This window comes from Perca fluviatilis, chromosome 12 (genome assembly GCF_010015445.1).
Source record: "Perca fluviatilis chromosome 12, GENO_Pfluv_1.0, whole genome shotgun sequence".
In the NCBI taxonomy this organism is placed as follows: domain Eukaryota; kingdom Metazoa; phylum Chordata; class Actinopteri; order Perciformes; family Percidae; genus Perca; species Perca fluviatilis.
In genome coordinates this window covers 28,261,763-28,286,738 of record NC_053123.1, presented here as the reverse complement: position 1 = coordinate 28,286,738, position 24,976 = coordinate 28,261,763, and the positions used below count along the sequence as shown (strand labels likewise).

General features: G+C 41.7%; 1 protein-coding gene across 6 annotated transcripts in view; it reads right to left on the bottom strand.

Moving 5' to 3' along the window:
* Window positions 1-4,415: 4,415 nt before the first annotated feature.
* Window positions 4,416-24,976, bottom strand: part of kalrna (kalirin RhoGEF kinase a) — a 189,886-nt gene continuing 169,325 nt past the window's right edge. For 3 of the 6 annotated variants that reach the window (XM_039818010.1, XM_039818011.1, XM_039818012.1), the window contains 13 exons: window positions 23,287-23,570; window positions 17,813-17,978; window positions 13,771-13,833; window positions 13,501-13,528; window positions 12,145-12,307; window positions 11,255-11,376; window positions 10,554-10,685; window positions 10,224-10,385; window positions 9,211-9,289; window positions 9,007-9,058; window positions 7,909-8,057; window positions 7,193-7,331; window positions 4,798-5,355 (listed from right to left, as the gene is read on the bottom strand). In XM_039818010.1, the coding sequence (XP_039673944.1) occupies window positions 4,798-5,355; window positions 7,193-7,331; window positions 7,909-8,057; window positions 9,007-9,058; window positions 9,211-9,289; window positions 10,224-10,385; window positions 10,554-10,685; window positions 11,255-11,376; window positions 12,145-12,307; window positions 13,501-13,528; window positions 13,771-13,833; window positions 17,813-17,978; window positions 23,287-23,570 (2,097 nt within the window). The other 3 variants (XM_039818007.1, XM_039818008.1, XM_039818009.1) reach the window with 2 other exon arrangements.

Sequence of the window (24,976 nt, the reverse complement as noted above, 5' to 3'; positions counted from 1 at the left end):
AACTTCTTTTATATTTCCATTGCCAGTTTAAATCCAGATGGGCAGACCCAAAATTTAAAGAACAATCTCACTCCAGAGGTTGCTTCAATTGATCGTCTTTACAGGAAACTATTAGCAATTTAACTAGACAGAAATACAGACCTCAGTAAAGCTTAAATATTCTGGTGAGTTTCTGGAATATTATGAGTTTTGAAGGCTGGGTTATACTTTATGCCTCATGAAGACCCTGAGTGCTAAGCTAAAATGTCACGATGCAGAGCACGTATTTTACTTTTTCAGTTGAAAATTTAAACAGAGTAAATTAAGGGCTCCGGCTCTTTAAAATATCATGGAAACCAGCAGAGACGGACCTGTGGCATGTTTTGTTATGATTTTCATTTTCATTATTATTATCATTATTGATTTGGGTTTTTAGGATCACCTTCAATTGTTAGCAACAGTAACGATTTGTTAATCGTCCAGTGAAAATCATAAACTGAAGGCAGTGAGAGTCGTGTGGCAGCCATGTTAACTGGCGGTATTCCATTCTAGAGAAACAACTCGGAATTTCACAGCTATTAGGTGGCCGAGGCTGCAAAGTATGGAGGCCCAAAGTGTTCAATATTAAATTAATAAATTATAAAATATGTATCGTATTGTGAAATAAACCTGCATTTTTCAGAATAACTTTATTAGCGCGTTGTTGTTGAATTTTAATTCCAACAGTTTGTTTTCTTCTAGTCTGTTTTTAATCTCACAGCATTTTCCCAATGAAAAAAAGTTTTATTTCATAATGCCACTTTTTTATCATCTTTATTTTATGTTTAAGACCAACTGTCAATGAAGTCACAGCTATATGATTAGAATAATTTCACAATTTTATGGTTAAATTACATTATTTTTCCATATTCATTTATATTATTTGTTTAACGTATTTATCCAATATTGAACACTGAGTCTCCATAGTTGACCAATATGGCAGATTTTTATGAGTGGACTGTGGATTGTTTCAGTACTGTTGTCAACAGCGTGTTGCCTTTAGTGTGTTAGTTGATCCAGTTAGCAGTAAACTGTATGTACTATTCACATTTATTTTAAACCATTTAACACAAAGCTGTTCTGTATATCAGGAGGAGAAGGTAATGCTGTGTTCAGCTCACCTGGTAGAGCGTGCGCCCCATGTACAGAGGCTCAGTCCTCGATGCAGCGGCCACAGTGTCAATTCAAACCTGCGGCCCTTTGTTGCATGTCTAAATAAATGAATAAAGGCCTAAAAAAAAAATCATCTTTAAAAAAAAAAAAAAAGAACTTGTGTTTTCAAACTGGAGGGTTCGCTCTGTTGCAATTTTCCATTCTGGAAGCTGAAATTTCCAACTTTCCTGATTCAAAGTCCCTGCTGAGAAGGTGAAACAGCAGAGCACTGCTGATTCACTGGTACCTGAATACATCTCGATACAGCTGCACTAATAACCACAAACTACTATGCTCGCAGGGTGTTGTTGTACTAGACATCAAAGGGGAAAGTTATATTTGCACCATTCTGCATCCCTGGCTGCATGAAAAATAAATACTACTTTAGTACACTAAATCCTCGCGCGGCAGGTGGAGATGCAAAATGGTCAGAAGGGAGCATTGTGAAAGCGAAAGCATTTGCTGAAAGCAGAGGACAGCACTTGTGATGGCAGAACACATTCTACATTTTGTTTTTTTTTACATTCATCAGTAGAAACAGGACAGTACATTCCCATTCAGGACCGATTCAGCAACCACATGAACTATTTTACAAGACAAATGAATGGGACCCATACACTATGGTTTGGTTACTTGCCACAGTGGCTGGTAGACAAATGTACAAACAGAAAAGAACACCAAATGCAACAGGTTTTCTTTTTAAGAAACAGACAGACTGCTAACCTGATTTCTAAACCATCCCTGGTGAATTTACATGCAGGTTTTCCCTGATTATTCTACATTTTCTGTAAACTACCTAAGCAATTTTTTGGGACAAAGTATTTGTAAACAGTGATACGAACAAATTGTTATTGTTATTATTATTGTCCTATAGGAAGGGATTTTCCGTCTCCATGGGGCCTTCTCTGTGTTCCTGTGTAAGGTCCAGTGGTCCTCTGTTTGCTCTGCAAAGTGATTCTGTTAGCGATGTAGCGATGTTACCGGCTACAGGTGCCCATTTCAACCCAGTTCACTGTAGTTCATGAAAGTTCGGTTCAGTATAGATCCCTCAGTGGTTTGATGTAAACTCCAGCAGTTCACCACAACCCTATTCACAACATAAACTCTGCCGCTGCACAGTCCAGCAGCCGTTCAGTGACTTTGATTTACTCATCGTACGTCAGCTCCACTTAGTGCAGACCAGACTGCTCCAGGTCACCATTGCAATTATGATTGCACTCTCAGCTGCAGCCTTGAAATAAATAAACATTCAATAAATTAAAGGCATACCATAGCAAGGGTTCAGTGCTGCAGCGTCCAGTCCAAGACGCTTTCCATGTTCGAGCTACAGTTGTTAATGTACAGGAAATCCTCCGCGGTGACATAAGTGGTCTGTTATGCTTCATGCCAAACGGACAAAAACTTACATAAATATAATTTTTAAGTCCAGGTTTTTAGCTTTTTCTTGTTTAGGAGATCTTTTTTTTTATCTATTACCTACATGGAGAGGATTTATTTTAGTTTTTTGTAGACCAGTGATTTGGACAAGCAAGAATAATTTATAATGTTAGTGGGGATGTGGAGTGTCACCACACATTCAAGACTACATTTAGCAGAACATCCAAGCTATGAAGTCAAATGTCTGCTTGGTACGCTGAAATTTCATTCATTAAGTTTCGACAACATTCTCGATGGCTCTGCCGAAATCCCCCGTCACAATTAACAGCTTTCTTTTCTGTTACTGAAGCTCCTGAGTGAGACAGGCTTCGAGTCCCAGGATCAATCCTCAAATTCTAGTAATCCTGTCTAAGTGCTCTTGAGCAACACATTGAACCCAGGATAAGAACAGCAAATAAACCAATATTTCCAAATGTTGAATGGACTGTAACTCTGGCTGTGATCAGTCAGATTCCCTTTGAAACTGTTCAGACTCTTTAATCCTGGATGAGAGTTCCTCCTGATACTAATTCAAACTAACTCTATGATATCACACAAGGGTGTAATTTGGGGTTCAACATTGGGAGGGGGAGGGGGTTGAGATCTCCACCTATCTAGCGAAAACGTTTGTTTCAACATTAGGTGGGACAAATTCTAATGTGTCTGATGATCGTCCCCCAGAAAAATTTTGAGCATCAAACGCTTCATTTCCTGCATTCTGGTGAATTTTTCTGCAACAATTTGTGCCTTTTCTGCATGCACATGTCTTTATCCATGTAAATATTATTATTAATAATGAATGAATCGGCTGTATCGTTCAAAACTTTCTGCAGTTTCAAAAGATTACACGTGTTTCGTTTTTTTTTTTTTTTCTTCTTCTTTCTTTCTTTAGGAAACATGCACATCTTAATAAATATTTGCCTGCCACAGCATTTAAACTCTTTGACTTCATTAACCTGCCAGTTTTCATTATTGGCGGGGTTATAAATAATCCCCCCCATCATCTTTCCATAAATTACGCCTATGATTTCACAGGTCAGGAACTCACAAACGCTTTTTTAAATATATTCAGTAATTTTAGCCAAAGCATGCTAGCTGAGCATGGGTGGTAAAATGCTACTCGGTGAGTGTGATTCTGCGGGCCAGTTGGCTAGTGAGGCCGATCCCTGCCGCAGTGCTCCTGAGCAATAGCGCCAACAGCCTTCCGCAGATCCAAGTGAAAGAGACAAGATACAATTAGCTCCTAACATAACGTTCAATTACCTCCAATATATCATCTGTCCCTGGAAAAATAAACATTACAAATATAAATTAACATGTTGCCATTATGCCTGCTCACAGTGTGTTTTCTAAATGCTCTTTTTCTCAACTTTGAGGTCATTTCTTTGGGTTGTTACGGGGGCGGGTTGTTCTAGGCGGTTTACGGGACCAGCTTCACATGTAATTAGTCTATATCCACGACCTTCCACTTCCGGGATTGCCCCGTTGCCGCCGGAAATTCCGCCCTATGTCCTTCTTTTCGGCCAGGTATCTGTTCCCTAATGCTTTCTTTGTGTTGGAATTTTAAACTCCTGTGGATTTCTGAGGACTATGGTTAACTTCTCCTCAGATCTCTGCAGGGGAAATCCAGACAGCTAGCTAGACTATCTGTCCAATCTGAGTTTTCTGTTGCACGACTAAAACTACTTTTGAACGTACACACGTTCCACCAAAACGAGTTCCTTTCCCGAGGCTATTTTGCAGAGGCGCCGTTGCTCCGCTCGGCGCTTAGCATCGCCCAAGACGATTGTAATTGGTTTAAAGAAACGCCAATAAACCAGAGAAACGTTTCTCTCCCATCCCACACTGCTGTGTGGACTAGCCAGACCCTCCTCCGCAGCACTGCGGAGGAAGGTCTGGCAAAGCGAGACTACATGTAATTAATGGTTGATACAAGGCGAACAGAGATCAGAGGGTTAGTCGTAATTAAATATCGTACAGCCGTGAACTCCAATTATTTCTTCTGATTAGAAGTTTGGTCTAGTGGTGACAGAGTTGCCTCGTGGCGCCACAGGAAGGGTTCAGGCAACCAACTCCCTTTCCCACTCGCACATTAATAAATACTACAGATAATGAAATGCTTCTAATATTTTTGTAATGTTACTGTGGGTGCCCTGGTGCTCCCAGCTGGATTGTTATTGAGTGTTCCAACACTCAGAGCCCCTCTCTCCGTCACAGTGTGTTGCCCACGCTGCTGCTCACCAGCCCTTTGATATTCGTGATGGGCCGAACGTCATGCAGCTGTCTCCTTCGGTCAATGAATGTGGCCAACCGTGTGGTGTCCAGGGGCGTCTTGGAGTACTCCCCACCGTGTGCACCCCCGCGGCCCACCCACGGGTGCTGCAGACAGGAGGTAGCGCTCGGCCTCTTCCTGGGATCCTGCTGCAGCGCCGAGGACACAAAATCCCTCGCCGCCTGGCTCACGTCGTGGAAGTATTCGTCCGGGAAGCAGAAGTCCAGGCGGCAGATGTTGACGCAGGTTTCCTCCGGCGATTCGTCCAGAAACGGGGAAACGCCGCTGAGCATCACGTAGGACAGCACGCCGACGCTCCACAAGTCCGTCGCGACGGAGACCGGCGTGCCCCGGATGAGCTCGGGCGCAGCGAACTCTGGGTTTCCGAGCAAGAGGTGGACGTAACGGCGGTGGGCGGACAGCTGCACGGCATCGCCCAGGTCGATGAGCTTAATGCCCGGGGTGGGAGAGCGGAGGTCCACCATGATGTTCTCAGGCTGCAGGACAGAGAAGCAGATTCACAATCAGATCAGAGTTAATGATTTTATGTTAAAAATACAGATGATTCTTTAAAAAAATGACAAAATGTTTGAAATTGTATCTCCAAAATTTTTAATATGTGTAACTTAGAAACAAAGACATAAAAGGCATCATAAGGAGCAGTGGTGGACTGGGACCAAGTACATTTACTCAAGTACCAATTTGAGGTACTTTTACTTTACTTTCTACTTCTACTCCGCTACATTTCAGAGAGAAATAGTGTACTTTTTACTCCACTACATTCATCTGACAGCTTTAGTTACTAGTTACTTTACAAAACCCAAATATGCAAACAAAATGCAAAATCAAAATACAATGTTTTATTATAAATTAAACTACCCAACAATATAACAATATAAAAGTCCAGCTGAAATGATTAGACCATTAAACACTTAGTTGATTGACAGAACTGTTTGGATCGTTTCCAGTTTCTAAAAGGCAGGGGACAGTTCTAGCCCGACCAGGCTCCTCTCCTTAACCTGTCTCTCTTAATTATGCTGTCATAGTGTTAGACTGCCGGGGGACTTCCTTTGACACACTGAGCTCCTCTCTCCTCTCTCTTTCCATCTGTGTGCATCCATGTCCCAGAAATGCTTGTTACTAACCTAGCTCTGGGGAGCTTATTCCCCGGAGTCCTTATGTTTTTTTTCTGTCCCGGTGGTCCTGCTCCGCGCCCTGCTATGCCCTGTTACACCCTGCTAAGCTCTGCAGTGCTCTGCTACGTCCTGCTGCGTCTTGCTACGCCCTGCTACGTTGCTACACCCTGCCATGCTCTGCCCTGCTATGTCCAGAGACGCCATGCAGTGCCCTGCTATGCCACGAACACCGCCTACCAAGAGCCTGGGTCTGTCCCAGATTTCTTCCTAAAAGGGAGTTTTTCCTCGCCACTGTCGAACTAAATGCTTGCTCTTGGGGGGAATTACTGGAATTGTTGGGTCTTTGTAAATTATAGAGTGTGGTCTAGACCTACTCTATCTGTAAAGTGTCCTAAGATAACTCTTGTTATGATTTGATACTATAAATAAAATTGAATTGAATTAAAATGTGAGGATTTTTCTGCATTTACTACTTTTAATTTTAATATATTACATACTTTTACTTTAGTAACTTTTTTTTTTTTGCCGTTTTAGGCCTTTATTTAACACGACAGTTTCAGGCATGAAAGGGGAGAAAGAGGGGGAATGACATGCAGCAAAGGGCTGCAGGTCAGAATTGAACCCACGGCTGCTGCGACGAGGACTGAGCCTCTGGATATGGGGCGCACGCTCTACCATGCAGGAAATCGTCACAGGTCGGATTCGAACCCTGGACCTCTGAATCGAGGCATAAACCTCCAATTATATGTGCGCCTGTTCTACCCACTGAGCCAACCTGGCCACAATGGACTGTATTTATATAGCGCTTTTCTAGTCTTAACTACTACTCAAAGCGCTTTTACTAGTACAGGAACTATTCACACACACATTCATACACTGTGGCCGAGGCTGCCACAGAAAAACAGTTTGCCAACTTTTTTGAGTGAACAGTGCCACAGCTCTGTCTTTTTAATATCGATTTCTCTGGTTTAGGTTCATACATTGTGGCAGAGGCTGCCACCATACAAGGTGCCACCTGCTCATGAGATACACATTCACAAACATTTACACACCGAAGGCGCAGCAACGGGGGCAATTTGGGGTTCAGTGTCTTGCCCGAGGACACTTCGACATGGGACTGCAGGGCCAGGGATTGATCCACCAACCTTCCAACTGGTAGTAAGCCACAGCGCGCACACACATATACTGTAGTTCTCACCTTCAGATCCAGGTGTGCCACTCTGCAGGTATGAAGGTGCTGCAGGGCCTCTAGTGTCTCTCTGATGAAGAACGCCACCTTCTCCTCCATCAGCTCATCGTGGGCGACCAGGTAATCGAGCAAACGACCGCCCTCAAGCCTGACACACACACACACACACACACACACACACACACACACACACACACACACACATTAAGTAACATTCAGATTAATGCATGAATGAATAGTTTATATATATATATATATATATATATATATATATATATATATATATATATATATATATATATATACACACACACAATATATATATATATGTAATATATATATATATATATATATATATATATACATATAAAAGCTTAAAATACAAGACACATTTTTTTTATATTTCACTATAAACAAAGACAAAGCCAGAATAAGCAGAATAAATAAATACTCTTAAATAAATACTCTTGTCCGTAAGGGATTACAAAGAAGCAAAATGCTTTTCGGGTCCTACCCTTTTTGAACTGTCCATACCCTTATCAAAGTGTTCTTAATCCATTTTTGTTTTCAATAAACAACCTCTACAACCCTATAACAGAAGGCATTGTCAAAATCCCCCCCCAAAAAAACATTTGCAGGTACATTAATCCATCATAAGTTAACTGCATAAAAGGGACTTAGTTTGAATCTTAAAGCGAGAGTTCCTTTGACTGAGTCAGACTCACAGCTCCAGGATCAGCATCAGAGAGGTGGGAGACTCGTACGTGTCCGACAGCGCCACCAGCTGGTGATGCTGTACATGTCGAAGGACGTCCGCCTCGTGAGCCACCTGCTCCTTCTTCTGCATCTTCTTACTCACAAATTTAACCGCAACCTGAACAGAAGAACAACACACTGAAAGACGAAATTCACTGCAAACTGAAATATGCAACTTCAAAGTGAGAAATACAGATATGCTGCTATTTTTCAAGAAATAAATTCTTCGCTTTAACCTGAAACACATAAACACAAACTTCACCGGAAGCTGAAATGCATAGAAACAAACTAATATATTTAGAAATGTTTAAAAACTACCTTTTTTCAATTAAAAGTCTCTTAAAATCTACTGAAGATGAACATTAATACTTTGGGAATAAAATATACTTAAAATAAAAATGTTTAAGTGCATCTTAAAACACATAAATAGACCAAACTGCAACCTAAATGTCAACTCATAATACATTTGGTAGCATAATGAGGGTCTCTACTTGTAAACCGAAGCATTGAGAACTTTGTAAGTGAAAAGCAGTCACGACCAGTCGAACGACAAACGCTGTGTAACCAGGAACATAGCTCAAGCACGGCGTTTGTCATTTGACTGGTCGTGACTGCTTTCCCAAGATGGCGCCCGCCTATATACGTGAACGGTACTGTTTTTATAAACTATCTTTTTAATAAGCTGTCTGTACACTTCCAAAGTTCTCAATGCTTCGGTTTACATGTAGGGACCCTCATTATGCTACCGTGGAAGTGTGGTGCTATTTTGAGCCTTGTTAGTGGTATAGAAATAGAGATTTCTTTTTACTTTACCCTCTGCCCCGACGACTAGCATTATAAGCTAATTAGCGGTTTGCACTAAAACTGGTCACATTCGATTAGCATGAAAACATATCCCAGAGAACGGTCGACTCGGCACACATGTGTAATTAACTCCTAGGTTCATTTTGCGCAGGATTAGCCCTTTAAGCTAAACACTTGCCTGAACAGTTACCTGAACAGTAAAGAGCAATACCCACTTGACAACAGGTTAACAACACCAAATCAAACTGTCAGGGATGCCCTACCTCTTTCTTTGTAGACTTGTTGAGACATTTCCTCACCACTGAAAACCGTCCCCTGGTGAAACAAACAAGCAGAAGAGAGGCTGAATTTTTAAAAATAAAACACACACACACACACACACACACAACTCTCAACACCTGGGTTGAAAATCAATTTTGGGTTGTGAAAGACATTGTTTCGAAACTCAGTGATTTGCGACAGTTTACCTCCCAATTTCACAGATCTCAGAGAAGGTTGACTCAAAGTTCTCTTTCCACTGGATCCCTGTTCCATCATACCCAGAGTCTGGACAGCGAAAGAGCAGGAGATTGAAGGATTAACCCTTTGAACTTCTTCAACACTACATGAGCTTTTCCCTAGTGCAACCCTCTCGACATCATCACTGCATCATGTGTTCTGTCCCACACATTCCTGTTATGGTGTAATGAAAATCACAGTCTCCAGGGGCAGTCTGGCAGGAGTTTAGACTTTTGCTTTAGTCTAACAGACTGTGGATATGGCTTTAATGTAAGCTGTTTTGATGCATCTATTAATAGGTTGTATTATTAAGATGGTGTAGACAGCCTAGTGTGATATAAATTCAAAATAATCATTGGCTGTAAAAAAAAAAAAAAAGATCTATATCTTTTCTAATCTCATATCTTGCATTGAGTACAGAGCTGGAATCGGGATGCCGTTAGCCTAGCTTAGCATAAAGACTAAAAACAACAGGGAAACAGCTAACCTGATTCTGTTACACTGTAAGAACGCAACTTACCCTAAAATTGAAAAATAAATATATATATATTTTTTATATTTATGTTAGGGTTAAATAAACAAAATACATTTTTTTTTCACTGTGCTAGCATGAGATTGATAGGTTACACTTTACTTGAAGTTTTCTGAGTAAGAGTGACAGGACACGGTCATGAACGTGTCATAAAACATTATAAACAAGTCATAACACAACGCTTCTTTAGTAAGTGTCATTCGGTTTTGTCATGACAAGTTATGGTTAGGCTTAGGCTTCATGTGTCATGACTGTGTCATGTCACTCTTATGTAGATACCTTCAAGTAAAGTGTTACCGATTGTTCATTCACTATTGTAAAGAAAAAAAAATAAACAATTTTGAAAATTTTTGAACTATTCCTTTGAAGATGTTCTCTGTGGGAAAATGGGTGTTGCGCCCACATTATGAAACTGTGTGTGTTTGTGTGTGTGCGCGTGTGCAGACGTACTGCTAGTGGGCAGGGTGACCATATTTGAGGGCTCGGATGGGGGGCCGACCCCCCAGCGGTTGGAGGCTCGCACTCTGAACTGATAGTGACCTCCGGGGATCAGTGTGTCGATCTGGACACACTCCTCTCTGCTGCTGGCCACCTGCTGCCATAGCAACGAGTCTGGGTGGTAAGAGAGGAGAAAAGGTTTAACCTCTGAATATTTCAAAAGCAAAAATCCACCCAGTCACACACACAGACAGACACACACACAGACAGACACACACACACAGACAGACACAGACACACACACACACACACACACACACACACACACACACACACACACACCTTCCTGTCTGTACTCCACAGTGTAGCTGCTGGCAGCACAGTGAGCTGGTGAAGCCGGAGGCGGCCAGTGGATCATCACTGCCGTGCTGCTGGCCTCCTGGGCCACCGGTCTCCCAGGGGCTGCTGGGATACCTGCAGGAGACCGAAAAGACATACAGTCAGCAAACCACTGCAGCTGCTCTGTTCAGAAGGAATTGCTGTTGAACATCTGAAGTAGAGCTGCAAAAATCAACTCGATTAACTCAAATTCATTGACAACTGTTTTGCTGATCCATGATTCGGTTGGAGATATTTTAACATTTTAACAGTTATATAACATTCTGATTCCAGCTTCCTAATTGTGAGTTTTTTCTTCACTCATTTGGGGTTTTGGAAAACACTGATCCATATTTTTCACTATTTTATTGCCCAAACAGCTAACCGATTAATCAAGATCTTAATAATCGACCGGTTAACCAACAATGAAAATATGTCTACAGTTGGTATGTCCTTGGGGGTATGGTTTTTATATAAGCCATTACAGGTTTCTACCACACCCTGGCATGTATTGCGTATTTTATGTCTCAGAAACAAATAAACAAACAAAATAATTGTTAAATCCTGCTGTATACCATTACACCTACTTAACTGTCTAGTGCTGACCGGGGGTTACTGGTTTATTTTAAAGGTGAAATGCTGCTCTTTTAATCCAGGCGTGTTACCTTGCACTTTAATGGAGGCGGAGGAGGACGCTGAGCCGTGGTCGTTAACGGCAACGCAGGTGTAGATCCCTGTGTCCTGAGGCATCAGATTACAGATCTTCAACAAGATGTCACCTGTATCCCTGTAAAGGATGAAGGTGACGGGATTGAGAAAAAGAGAAACAAGAGGCGGAGGAGAAGAAAGGGAAGAGTAGGATTAGACATGGAGGAAAGGAAAGAGGATGGGGGTGGGGGGAGAAGATGATGTGAAGAAAGCAGCCAGGCACAAAGGGTAAATGACAAGTGTAAAGGACACACTGAGCTTCTCTCTCTCTCTTCTCTCTTTCCATACGTGTGCATCCAATCCCAGTAATGCTTGTTACTAAATTATATTTTCCTTGGATTGGGGTGGCACCTAAATCGTGTTTGCAGCTGCTGCCGCGGTCCTGCTCAACGCCCTGCTACGCCCTGCACTGCTACTACTATTATTTCTAGTCAAAGTTATATTATTACTTTATTGTAGCAGCTAATATCATCATACCAACTGCTATAATTATTATGAATCTTATTTCTCCATATCTGTATATGCGTCTCTGTGTCTCAACCGGCAACGGCAGATGGCGGCCCACCAGGAGTCAGGGTCCATCCGAGGTTTCTGCCTGTGAAAATAAAGTTTTCCCTCGCCACTGTCACACCAAATGCTTGCTCTTAGGGGGGGGGAATTGTTGGCTCTTTGTAAATTATATTATGCGGTCCACACCTGCTCTATCTGTAAAGTGTCCTGACATAACACCTGTTGTGATTTGACAGTCTAAATACAATTGAATTGAAAATGTAACACTGTAGGAATTTGAGCGACAGTGTAAAACAGAGGAAACTGCACGCACATGCACACGTGCTTTTGTCGTTACCTGATGTCTATGGTGAAGCGGTTGTTGCTGGTCACTGGGTTCTGGTCGGGGCCCTTCAGGGTGACGGAGGGTTTGGGTCGCCCACAGACTTTACAGCAGAGGACCACAGTCTCCCCGAACGCACACACCACGTCTGACAGAGGGACGAGGAACTCTGGAGCCACTGCACGCAGGAAACACAGTGTACTTCCAACTTCTAGTTATAGTTTTAAACAAATGTACCATAATGTAGTACATATAATGTAGATTATGCTATTAAATGTGGAAAATGTGGACTTCAGATGGCAGCAAATACTCTTTATTGAGCCATGTGGCTATAGAAGGGGTTATTGCCCTCTGGGATTTTTTCCCCATCTTGTCACACCAGTAGACAGCAATGTTTTAATTTGTCCACCTATGTTCCAGTAGAACTACATGAAGCAGGTAATAAAAAAAAAGAAAAAGCTGGCTCCTCTGGCACCACCTACAGCCTGTAGTGCGATTTGCTAAAATCCACCGCTCCCTCTTCAGATGCACCAATCAGGGCCAGGAAAGGGGTCTAACTGTGTGTCAATCACTGCTCATGCACACTCATTCATTCTCCCTTGTGAAGGGAGGGGCTTAGGAGACTGTTTTGGGCTTCAGCAGACAGGGGGGAGGGACTGAGAAGTTGTCGATGTTCAAATTTTTTGTCTAAGTCCTGGATCTTCACAATCCTACCTACAGCACCTTTAAAATGACTTACAAAAACGTAATAACACATAACCAGCCAAGTCAGGCCTAATTCTGGCACAGTGTCGGCATACTCAGCTGTGTTCTGGTGCTAGATGGATTAAATGTTGGTTCACATGGATGCCATTTGATGTGGATGTGGACGTGGGCACAGTTAGCAGCCCAGCTTTGGGAACGAGACTAGTGGTAACCAGGCTGATTCTGGTGTCTGGCATAATTCATCAAGCATGTATGCTGCCAAAACGATTCAAGTTTTGAGGCTTGCTGTAGTTACCAGAAATGGAAATTGGAAGTTAAACAGCATTGGGGACTTCTATTATGCTCTGCAGTTGGTGAGGTGTGTGCAGGAGCCTCTTGGAGGCTCTAACCCTAGCCCATTAGTCATTTTGAATATGCACGCCTCCTATAACACACACACACTTTTTGTGGGGACCCGTCCTTGACATAATGCATTCCCTAGCCCCTTACCCTAACCATCACAACTAAATACCCAACCTTAACCCTCACCCTAACCTAATTCTAACCCTAAAACCAAGTCTTAACCCTCAAACAGCTCTTTAAAGTTGTTGGGTCCAGCATTTTGTACTGTATTCCCAGTTTTTGGACCCCCACACACACACACTTGTCTGAAGCTAAAACCATTACCTTGCTGGATGAAGTTTGGGTTGAGAAGCTGGAAAACAGATGAAGTCCAAAGTTAAAGATAACGTGAGGTTTCACTTTCAACACATACCCATTAAACACAGTATTTTCTTTACTTGAAAATGATGTACTATAATGGATGTTTTCTGTCCACACTAAGACTTTAAAACTTATATTCTCTGACAAGGCGTGCTTGTTTTTAGATCAAATAATCAGGTTTTGTAACTCCATGCAAGTCTTTTCCTTGAACCAAAAAGGATTGCATGTGGGTACCTCCATGCCGGTTTTTGGGTCCAGGTCATCATCACAGTCGGACTCATCGGACGTGTGAACATCCTGGTGGTGGAGGAAGAGGAAAGTAGAAGAATGATAGAGAAGAGAGTTTAAAGAGGGTAGGTGATAGGGTGGAGCAAAAAAAAAAAAAAAAGCAAGGACAACAGACGCAATTGTGAAAAAAGGAAGAGCAGAACAAGGGAATAATAGGAGAGGGAATAAGGAAGGAAAAAAAGAGATGTGGATAAAGCACGAGGGGAGGGAAGCAGACAAGTAGAGAAGGGCAGTAGGAGAGGAAAAGCAGGAGAGAAGGGGGAGAAAAATCATGACAAAGAAAGATGAGAAGAAAAGGAAATAAAAGAAGTGAGGAGGATGAAGAGAACATTAGGAGTATTTGTGTGGTTGTCACTCTGTGGCTAAAGAGAGGAGAAGAAAACCATTCCTTTAATCGTGCCCGCTGTAGAGGGTTTTAAATGTACTGGAAGGTAATTCCAAGTTCTGCACAGAACCCGGTCTGTCTGGCAGATACTTACACGAAAGATGGTTTTGGCCAAAAGTTAGCTTTGCTTCCTCTCCTTTTTCCCCTTTTCATTCTTAGGAATAATGGCGTACCCTACACTTTATCAAGTAAGCAATCAACCATTAAGTGATTAAACTGCAATTTTACAAAGGGCCACTAGATGCTGACTCCGAGACGATTCCCACACGCATATCTTTTCTTTAAGATTTTTTTTTCCTTTCTTCCTGCATTTCTGCTTTGTATGATAGTGAGAGAGACCGTCAGGAAAGGCAGGGTAGAGAAAGGGGAAGACATGCAGCAAACGGCCCTGGGCCGGACTCGAACACAGGCGGCTGCAGTTGACTCCATAGACCTTTTTCACAGCAGACATGTTGACATGTCATAGTAGGAAAAGCACAGATGTATTCAAAACCATTACTGATGGCTGCATTCCACTTAGGAGAGGCCCTGGTATTGTGCATGCTGACTCACTGAAATAGCTTACTGGGACACTTGATGGAATTGTTATCAATTTCATCTGTGCTTTTCCTACTATGACAAGTCAAAATGTCAGCTGTGAAAAAGGTCCATTGTACGCGTTCTAGCCTATTTAAAAAATGAAAATAAAAATAAAACGTTCCCTAACAAAGATATTATTGCTGAAAGAGAGGTAGGGTTTGCTTGGCTGATAGGTGTCTCACCCTACAGTCAGCTATGGTGTGTAGTGCTTCTCACAAGAGGTAAGCCAAAGTTCCTGGCTTCAAAACATTGACGTTGATGTCCCAGACTGTACATTCATTTTTCTTCTAGTCTAGGATCTTTGTCTAAAATCTTCTCTTTCACTAAGCAGCAAGCAGAAGTCATGTATCTTATTACATTTTTTGTCAATATACGTACACAAAAGGGACAGAGATTAAACTAGGGCTGCACAATATATTTTTTTTATTTTTTTTTTTTAATATCGCCATCGCAAAATCACCTTGCGCAATAAACATCGCAAAAAGCTGAAAACATATTGCAAAAGACACCGATTTTTTCTGTTAGTTGAAAGAAAATATCAGCAGAAAACTGCACTTTAAATCATAATGCCCATTCTTTTTTAAGTAGTGCCTTTTATATTCAATTCAATGTTCAATTTGCTCAATAGAAGAATGTTGGAAATTATTAATTTGTTTTAATTCAACAAGCAATTTGTTTTATATAGCAGAACACAAAACCTTTAGAAATGCAGAACTGAGTACACTTTAATATTGGTTTATCTAATATTGCTACCGCCATATTCAACCATGCTATATACATATGGCATATTTTCCTCATAGCGTGTAGCCCTAGATTAAACCCAGAACTGCCTCTTAGTTTCATATTAAAAGGATAATAGTGCTGTAAATCTGACTGGTTGCCATTATCTGAGCTTCATCTGTTTTGGACATTTACAGTTGCACATACTTCTCGTAGTATGTGGATCTCAGCATACCTTACTAAATGCTATCCGCTGCCATTTACTGTATGTAAAAACCCTTTCAGTCTGGATAGTAAAGGAGCAGAAGTAATCAATGTTTTTCATACATCCATAAGAGAGAAATACAAAGAAAGCGATACAGATAAACGTAGCTTAAAGTCAGTTTTTCTTCACATGCTGAGCTTAAAAATTTAACTTTATACAGTATATCACCCACGCAACCATCACAAACCCAACATCTCAGTCATCTAATATGATGGTAAACATCGTGAGGATTCACATTTATCAATAAAAAGTGTTACAGGATGATGTTATTATAGCTACAAACTAACATTTTGGTGAGCTCCATGATGTTAGTCCACTACAGAAAACACTGGTTAGCACAGCAGAGTAAAAACAAAATCAAACTTAAATCAAAAAAGGTCAGTGAATTCTACCTCTATCCGTGCACAAAGAGGGAGAAAGAAATCACAACGCAAAAACACAAAAACAAATCAGACTTTTATTTTCAAATCAGTGCATTTGAGGGTTTGGGGGTAAAACAAAGAAAAGAAAAAAGTGCATTGTTCTTCTTTAATGGTTCTCAACCATGGAATATTTAAAAATGTTTTAATATCTTTAGATTTTGAAATGTCATTTTATTTCCATGATTAGCTTTTTTTTTTTTTTTTTAAAACACCTTTGTTTAATCTGCCTACAGCCATCTTAAACTTTAGGGTTTGTTTTCACAAGCATTTATAACAGCATTTTGACCTGGAACCAATTCACTGCAATGGCATTGTTGTGATTGGTGGATGTGAAAAGGTAAGTAAATTCTTAGCTTTCGTACAGTTTCTCTGTGAACATTGCGTTGTACGCCAATAGCTACCCATCTCAATAGTGCTGATCATCAAGCTTGTAGGCACTATGTTACTAGTTAGTCTGCCGCATATAGCAGCTTGCAGGCTGCAATGCATTCTCATGAACTCCATCCAACCGTATGATATCCTACAAAATTAGGAGACGGCGGCTGGCCAACTGACGCCAGGTAGTCACGTGACGCCGGCTGGTTACGAGCTCCATGACACCGAGCGGCAGTTGCTAGTTGTTAAAGGTGCTACAGAGCTTTGCTACGCGGGATACGGACCTCCGTCACAGCTCGGTCGTATCAGCGGCAGTTAGAGGTGTTTAGCCGAAAATAGGTGACTTTAAGCCGGGTACAGAGCACCGCGAGCTGCTGCTCGTTTCGGCGGACATTGCGGTTCAATTTAGTCCACAAAATATGAGCGACGAAAGTTAAGATTAGGCACCAAAACGACTAGTTAAGAAAAGATGTGCTCTAGTTTATTGGCATTTCTTTAAACCAATCACAATCGTCTAAGCGCCGTACGGTGCAACGGCGTCGCTGCAAAATAGCCTCGGGAAGGAACTTGTTTTGGTGGAACATGTGCACGTTCAAAGGTTGTTTTAGTCGTGCGAGAGAAAACTCAGATTGGACAGATAGTCTAGCTAGCTGTCTGGATTTACCCCGCAGAGATCTGAGGAGCAGTTAACCATAGTCCTCACAAATCCACCAGAGTTTAAAATGCCAACCCAAAGAAAGAGGAAGCTAACAGATATGCGGCCTAAACGAGTGAAATCTGGCGGAATTTCTGTCGGCAAATGGAGCAATCATGGATATAGACTATGGACACAACAAAATAAATATAAATAAATATTGGCTACATCGAATACAAAAGTGGCTGGTTTATTAACAGTAAGTCATGCCTGAACCTGAAGTCGTGGTTAGGCTGGCCACATCACAATGCTTTTGCCCATAACTTGATCCATAAATACAAAATGTACTGAGCCCAGCAGCTCTGTCAAGAACAGTTTAAATTAATATCATCTGCAGGTTGAGAACCACCACTGGAGTCAAATAGAGAGACATCAACCACTATGTGTGTGTAGGTTTGCGCGCACACACACACACACACACACACACACACACACACACACACACGTTAAGAAGAAAACTAAAAACCAAGAGGGGCAGGGGGCAGGTGAGGGGTTTCGGCACACACATATGACATCACCAGCGTGCGCCGTCGGCCTGCTTTACTCACTTTGCCCTTCGCCCTGGTGGCGGGGGAGGCGAGTGGGGGAGGGGCCGGGCTTTCTTTGGGCTTACGGAGGAGGCCATTCTCCTGACCTCTGACCCCCGCCGAGCAGAAGGAGTCCTTGGCTTCAGCGCGCTTCCTGGCACGCAGTGTGTTCCATGACAGAGACTTCCTGTACGGTACAGGAACGAGAAACATCAACCAGCCAATCGGTGTCCAGCTTAGTCTGGCTGCAGAGGCAACATGGCGTCAGGTCAAGACTTACTCAGAACCCTCTGTAGCGAGTGGCTGGGAAGATTGCTACACATTTAGAGGGATGTCAGTTTTGTGAAATGAATAGCTCATTTTGCGATCATTTCTATTCTGTCCCGCTTTAGATTTTCATCTTTTCTAAAAAGGTACCATTTAGATTTAAAGTTCTTAGTTACCCTTATGTTTGAAAAATCATAATGAGCTTAAAATTCTTGATTGTTGTCATAAATTGTCTTGATAAAATGTAAATTTCAGCTACATACCTTTAAAAGCTCATTCTGGGCGCATTATTTACATTTTTTATATTAAAGTTTATATTTACTATTCGCCAGTATTAACATGCAAATTAAAAGAAAACTTTAGCATGATGCTATTCTAGCAGACTGACTGGTATTATCTCACCAAATTGGTAGACTAGCATGCTAGCAACGGTTATCATACTGGGCTAGGTAAGGACACTAAGCTCTGTTTACTAGCTACTGCTAGCAGCTAGCCTTGCAAAACCTTCCTCATAATTAGAAAGTCTGTCTAAAAATGTACCAACAATTTATTCTTCCTAATTTCAAGATACTATCATAATTAGAAAGTTTTTAAACAGATATGAGATACTTTTTTAAGAGGCAGAAATAGGCTTTAATAGAAAGAATGGTGTATTTATTGATTGGAAGTGCATCCAACGCTGAGGGAAATCAACATAAAAGGTGCAGAGAACTGACTCCATTTTACTTTCATAAACTTATTATCATCCCTCGTCCATCCCGTGAGCAGTATTGAATCCAATTCTGTCTAGGGATGCGCCGAATCCAGATTTTTGGGGTTTGGCCGAATACCGAATCCACTGGTTAAGATTCAGCCGAATCAGAAACCGAGTCCTACTCTCATCCTCAGTCCATTAACACAGTAAAACACATTAATGGGGGCGGCCTCTAGCTCGCCCAGTGGGCGCGTTCGCCCCATGTTGGCTGAGTCCTGCAGCGGCGCAGGGTTCGAATCCAACCTGCTACCCTTTGCCGCGTGTCATGCCCCATCTCTCTCCCCCTTTCATATCTATCCACTTTGAAATAAAGGGAAAAAAGTCCCAAAAGATCTTAAAAAATAAAAATAAAAAACACATTAATGAAGTAAACAAATGGTTTACAAGTTTTTATCTGTGACTGTCCTTCCTTTGCCATTCCTGAAGTTGCTGCATTTTGGCTGCTGTCTGTAGATTCCATCATGCACAACTCGTATTCTTTTGGATGTTTCATACGCAAATATTTTAACAGTGGCAATGTTGTGTTTAGGGTCCTCGCCACCACGAGACAAATTAACATTGCAAATGGAACATGTAGCTTGACTTGAATCGCCTTCTTTTCACTGAAAGTACCGCCAAACAACACTGTTTCTGCTCACGTGTTCCATTTTCACTTTCTAACAGTCTACTGCATTGAACGCTCCGCCTACGTAAACACCTTCCCGTAATCAACGGCGACCAGTGTAAGGTTCGGTGGAAAAAACTAAGGTTCGGCAGAAACCGAACCCCGTCAAAAAGCCCAATATTCGGCCAAATCTGAAGCCGGATCCTGGATTCGGTGCATCCCTAAATACTGTCACTCTGTTGCATCTCTGTTTGTCAGCATGTACAATGTAAATGTATCCATCCTCATGTGTTGTAGCAGAGGGTCCCGATAGGGTCGTGTTGCCTGAAGCTGCAGCCAGACTCCTCTGGTCCATTAAGATACAGGAGAGGAAGGACAGAGTGACAGAGGGACCCTGGTCTGACTTTATTGAGACAGGGATCAAGTTAGACTGGAGGTGAGAGCAACAGACACACATTAGACATTAGGCAGTAACATACTGTACATACCTTCCTAACAACACTGCAACCTGTTGACATTTTCCCGCATCACACCTGCACTTTTAACCCACTTGTTTCTCCTGTAGAATCATAACTCATGGTCATTTGTGTTTATTCACTGTTCTATGTGAGCAGTGAAGCGAATTATGGTACACAAACTCCTTTACTTGTCTAAATGTCTGTTTGGGATAAAAAGAATCCCTGATAACTTTCACTGTCTATCAAACTAATTTTTCTAAGTGTCAAGTCATATATTAACCACTTCTTTGCCACTTTTATCAGGGCAGTAGATCAACTTGGAAGAATTTTTGGTCCAGTGTCACTGCTCACATAATTCCTGTCAATTCATAAACAAATAGCATTAGTACGGAAGAGGATTAGGGCCACATGTGGAAAAATGTATTTGAGTCCTGAGTTTAAAGTCAGAATTCTGACACATTTTTTTAAGAAAAAAAAAATAAAAGTCTGACTTTACTCTTCAAATTCACGTTTTTTTGTAAAGTCAAAAAAAAAAAAAAAAAAATATATATATATATATATATATATATTTAAGTTAAAAAAAGTAGAATTCTAAGAATAGTGAGAATTCAGACTTTTTTTTCCCACGAAATTCTGACTTTTTTTTTCATAATTCTGACTTTAAACTCAGAACTCACATTTTTTCACATGTGGCCCTAATCCTCTTCCGTAAATTAGCCACACCACTCAACCACACTTTTTTTGTTTTAGCTTCACGTAAAAAAAATAAATAAAATTACATGAAAAATGTTCCATTTGTTTGCAAAACATTCAATCCAAAAGCAGCCGTTTCTACATTCCTAAACTTTTGAATTTAGTATATTTCAAGTTTGTACCTTTTGTGGAGTGTCAAACCGTTGGTTAGTAAAAAACAAACAAAACGTCAAAAAAAATGTTACTAGAATAACAAATACAAAAAGCTGAAATTAAACATACAGGGAAAGGTGCACACTAATCGTATACCTGCTGCTCTAGTGTGAACAAACCGTCAAATTCTTAAACAAAAAAATACCCTGCTTAACCTTTTAACTTTTAGTCCAATTTCCTGAAGAGGATCCTCTGTAGCAGGAGTGTCAAACTCAAATTCACTGAAGGGCCACACTGGAAAATGAGAATCACATCGAGGGCCAGACATGTAGACTTTATTGACAGGCTTCTATTCAGTCGAAAAAAAGTCAAGTAATTTTTTACTGTATTACTGCATCGTCTCACTTACAGTTTGGTCGACATAAAGCCCTAAAAAAAGATCCTTAGCCATCGTAGATTTAGCAAATCAACAAACACAATAAATGCATTTTTAAAAGCAGGCTACCACACAGCCGCCTCTTTGCAACATGTTCCACAGCCTGAATATGAAATCCTTCAGGTCCCGTGGGAATTTCTGAGTCTCAAAGTCGGCTAATTTGCCAAATTCTGCTTTAAATGTAGCATAGTCGCAGTCAGAAAAAAACATCTTATTAGCCTGGGGAAAACCTGACGAACTTCTGGCAAATTTGCAGATTTGCTCTGCAAGTCAGTCTGGCCGAGAGCCCATTCAAGCCCATTTCAATTTTTTCCAAATCGAGGCACCAATCACAACCGTTGAGGCGGGCTTGACAACATCACCCGGATCGTTGGTCTGATTGGTTGAAGGACTATCCAATTGCGCCCAGAGGCATTTGAGTGGCGTCCGTTGGTGACGCCCCTTTGGAAATGGGCTGTGAATGAACCTTCCCCAGACCCACTCTCAGTTACAACTGAGAAGGGTCTGGTGTCAACCAGGCTACCGTCTTATTGGTTTGGCGCACAATTAGGCGGGCCAAAATTTAACGTGATCCTAAGTCGATACGAGGGCGGATCAAAATTTTCGAGGGGCTGGATTTGGCCCGAGGGCCTTGAGTTTGACACGTACTCTGTAGAGATTACATAACCTTAAAATATAACCCGAATAATTGCTGAGTCAGTGAGTTTGTGTCATCTTCTCTCTTCTATACCAACACCGTCAGTCCCTCCTAAATCTCTCTCTCATCTTAAACAGAGAAAACTCCATCTATAAAATGGCACACAGAAGCAGGCAGACTGCTCACTTTAACGTTTGCTGCTGTAGTTTATTTACAAATATTAAAAACTACAATCATCTTCAGCCTAACGCACAACAAAACAACTTCACCTTCACGTCGCTTTGCTACCTCATGCTCAAGTCCAAAAAGGTTTATTTTACATATTTAAAATACATTTAGAATCATTAGTATTAGACTACCAACAATACAATGCTGACCGTTGCCATTAAACGCAACATATTGCACAGCCTGACTTCATTCATATTTTTTCTTTATCTTAAATAGTGCAAAAGGGATTTTTTATTATTATTTTTTTTTTTTTTTAAACAGGAATGTTCTAGAGCCTTAGTCCAAAAACAAAAATGTACTTTGTACAGTGAACCACCCACATAATACACAAAAAAACAACATGAAGGAAACAAAATCCAACTTTGTCCGTAAAACTAAATAATAGTTAACAAGGCAGAAAAACAACAAGAGGAATAAACACAAATGTGTGTATAGATTGCCACAGACAACAAAATAAATCTTCTCCACTGCGGAGAACGGGGGCTGAGTCCACCTGAATGCCCCAGGTGAGTTTTTTGTCTTTCCAAAAAAAAAAAAAAAAAAAAACGTAAAAAGAAAAAAAAAAAAAATATATATACATACAAAAAAAAAAAGAAGAAAAAGTAGGGTGTTAGGAACTGAAATTAGAATCCGGTTTTAGCTCCACATGAGTGTCAATGGGTTTCTCTCTCTGGTTTCCAGAGTCAGCTACAAGTTACAAGATTTTCTATCCAGTCTATTTCTGTGGGATAAATCCTCAGTACTCGTTTACATGGACAATTATCAGTGTGTGTGTGTATGTGTGTGTGTGCGTGTGTGTGTGTGTGTGTGTGTTTTAGTTCGGTTGCACGCCTGAAATCCATTTTCATGTAGTTGCCACCGAGCCGTCAAGTGACAATGGCTCAGAAATTAATCTGTCACTGCAGCAGCTTGACGGACAGTAAAGAGACCAGTTCTGTACCTTCTTACCTCCGAGGAACAACAAGACAAAGTCAGGAGTTAAAATTAAAAAAATCTCCTGTGAGGTCCAACAGTTCGTTCTTAAAGGGGGGGGGAGAGGGAAGGTAGGAGGGAGGGAGGAGTTAGGAGGTGAGGGCAGAGGCCATGAGTAGTGAGGACCTAGGGGATGGGAGCTGATTTATATAAAAAAAAAAAATGGGTAGACAGAGTTTGTCACCTCAATCTCTCATCCAATCCGTGTGCTTGGTTTGGAGCCCAACCAGAAGTGCGTCTGTCTGCAGGTAAAGGAAGTGGTTGGGGGTTGGGGGGTGGGGTGGGGGACTTACTTGATGTTGTTGGCGTCGGCCACCGCCGCCGAGAAGGAGGAAGTAGAAGAAGAGTCTTTTATGGACTTTGTGAGCGGGACTACGATGTGTCCCGGCACCCAGCCCTCGGCGGCGGGCGATTGGCTGTTGGCTGGCCGATAAACGAGGTACATGTTCTGCTGATTGGTGGCCAGGATCTGGACCGTCTCTCCCTGACTGACGCAGATCTCGTTCTCCTTGAGCGCAGAGTAGTCCTGCGAGACCAACATGGTGGAGGAGACGCCGTTACAGCCGCCCTCAATGTCCTGTGGGGGAGGGGGGGGGGTATGGCGAAGAGAGAAGAGAGGAGAAGACAAGAGGAGAAAAACACAAAGAGGAGGAGACCAAAAGAAAAGAAAGGACAGACAAAGAGAGGAGGAGGACAATTGAGGACAAGGTTAAGGTGAGTCTATGTGGGTTGGATAACTGTCCTGCTGGCTGTGACGCCATTACAGCTGACCCAAACCTGAGGGGAGGGGTGGGGGCACAGGGAGGCCAGGGCCGGGGGGGGAGGGGAGGAAAAACAATTATAATCAGGAGTGTCAGCATTCTGTTCAGGCTCGCTTTTTTCAAAGTAGCCCTACGACAGATGGTCACATCTGCTATTCCCAAAAATCTGTAAGCAACAGTCACAGCGGACGACACAAAGGGTTTGATATATATTCTGCCTTCACCCATAGGCACAATTTGCAGTGGGGTGGGGGGGGGGGGGGGCTTTTCTTACCAAACTTTGACGTGTTTTTTCCAATTTTTTTTTTTTTATGTTTTTCTCGCATTTTTAATACACAATCTCACCCCCCCCTCAATTACGCCCTTGCCTCCATCCCATCACAACGGTGCTTAAAGGAACACGCCGACTTATTGGGAATTTATCTTATTCACCGTAACCCCCAGAGTTAGACAAGTCCATACATACCCTTCTCATCTCAGTGCGTGCTGTAACGCTGTCTGACGGCTCCAGCGGCAGCAGGCCATCACGGAAAATGCAGGTGAATGGTTCCAGAAATCCTACTGCTCCCAATTGTGACAAAAGTGACAAAATAACGCCAACATGTTCCTATTTACATGTTGTGATTTGTAGAGTCACAGCGTGTACAAAAAATAACGTAACATGAGACACAGCCGTCTTCTAACGTAAACAAAACGGGGAACTATATTCTCAGACAGGCTTGCTGCAAAGCAAATCATTTCGCCCAAGTACTTATATTCTTCCGCCTGCTCTGTCTCATGTTACGTTCTTTTTTGTACACGCTGTGACTCTACAAATCACAACATGTAAATAGGAACATGTTGGCGTTATTTTGTCACTTATTCGGAGCAGTAGGCTAGTTGGAACCATTCACCTGCATGTTCTGTGCTGGCGTGATGCCGCTGGAGCCGTCAGACAGCCTTACAGCACGCACAGAGATGAGAAGGGTATGTATGGACTTGTCTAACTCTGGGGGTTACGGTGAATAAGATAAAGTCCCAATAAGTTGGCATGTTCCTTTAAAGCATCCTCAAGTTCCAGTTTTCTTTGGAAACATTGAGTGAGGTAGGATAGGTAATCCAGTAATACTCTAGCCACATTTTTTAAGTTTTTTGAGGCCAAACAGAGGTTTATGAGCAAGACATCTTCCTGTGCCAGAGCTAGAACAAAAAGTTGACCAAAAAATGCCACAAGGTCGGTGAC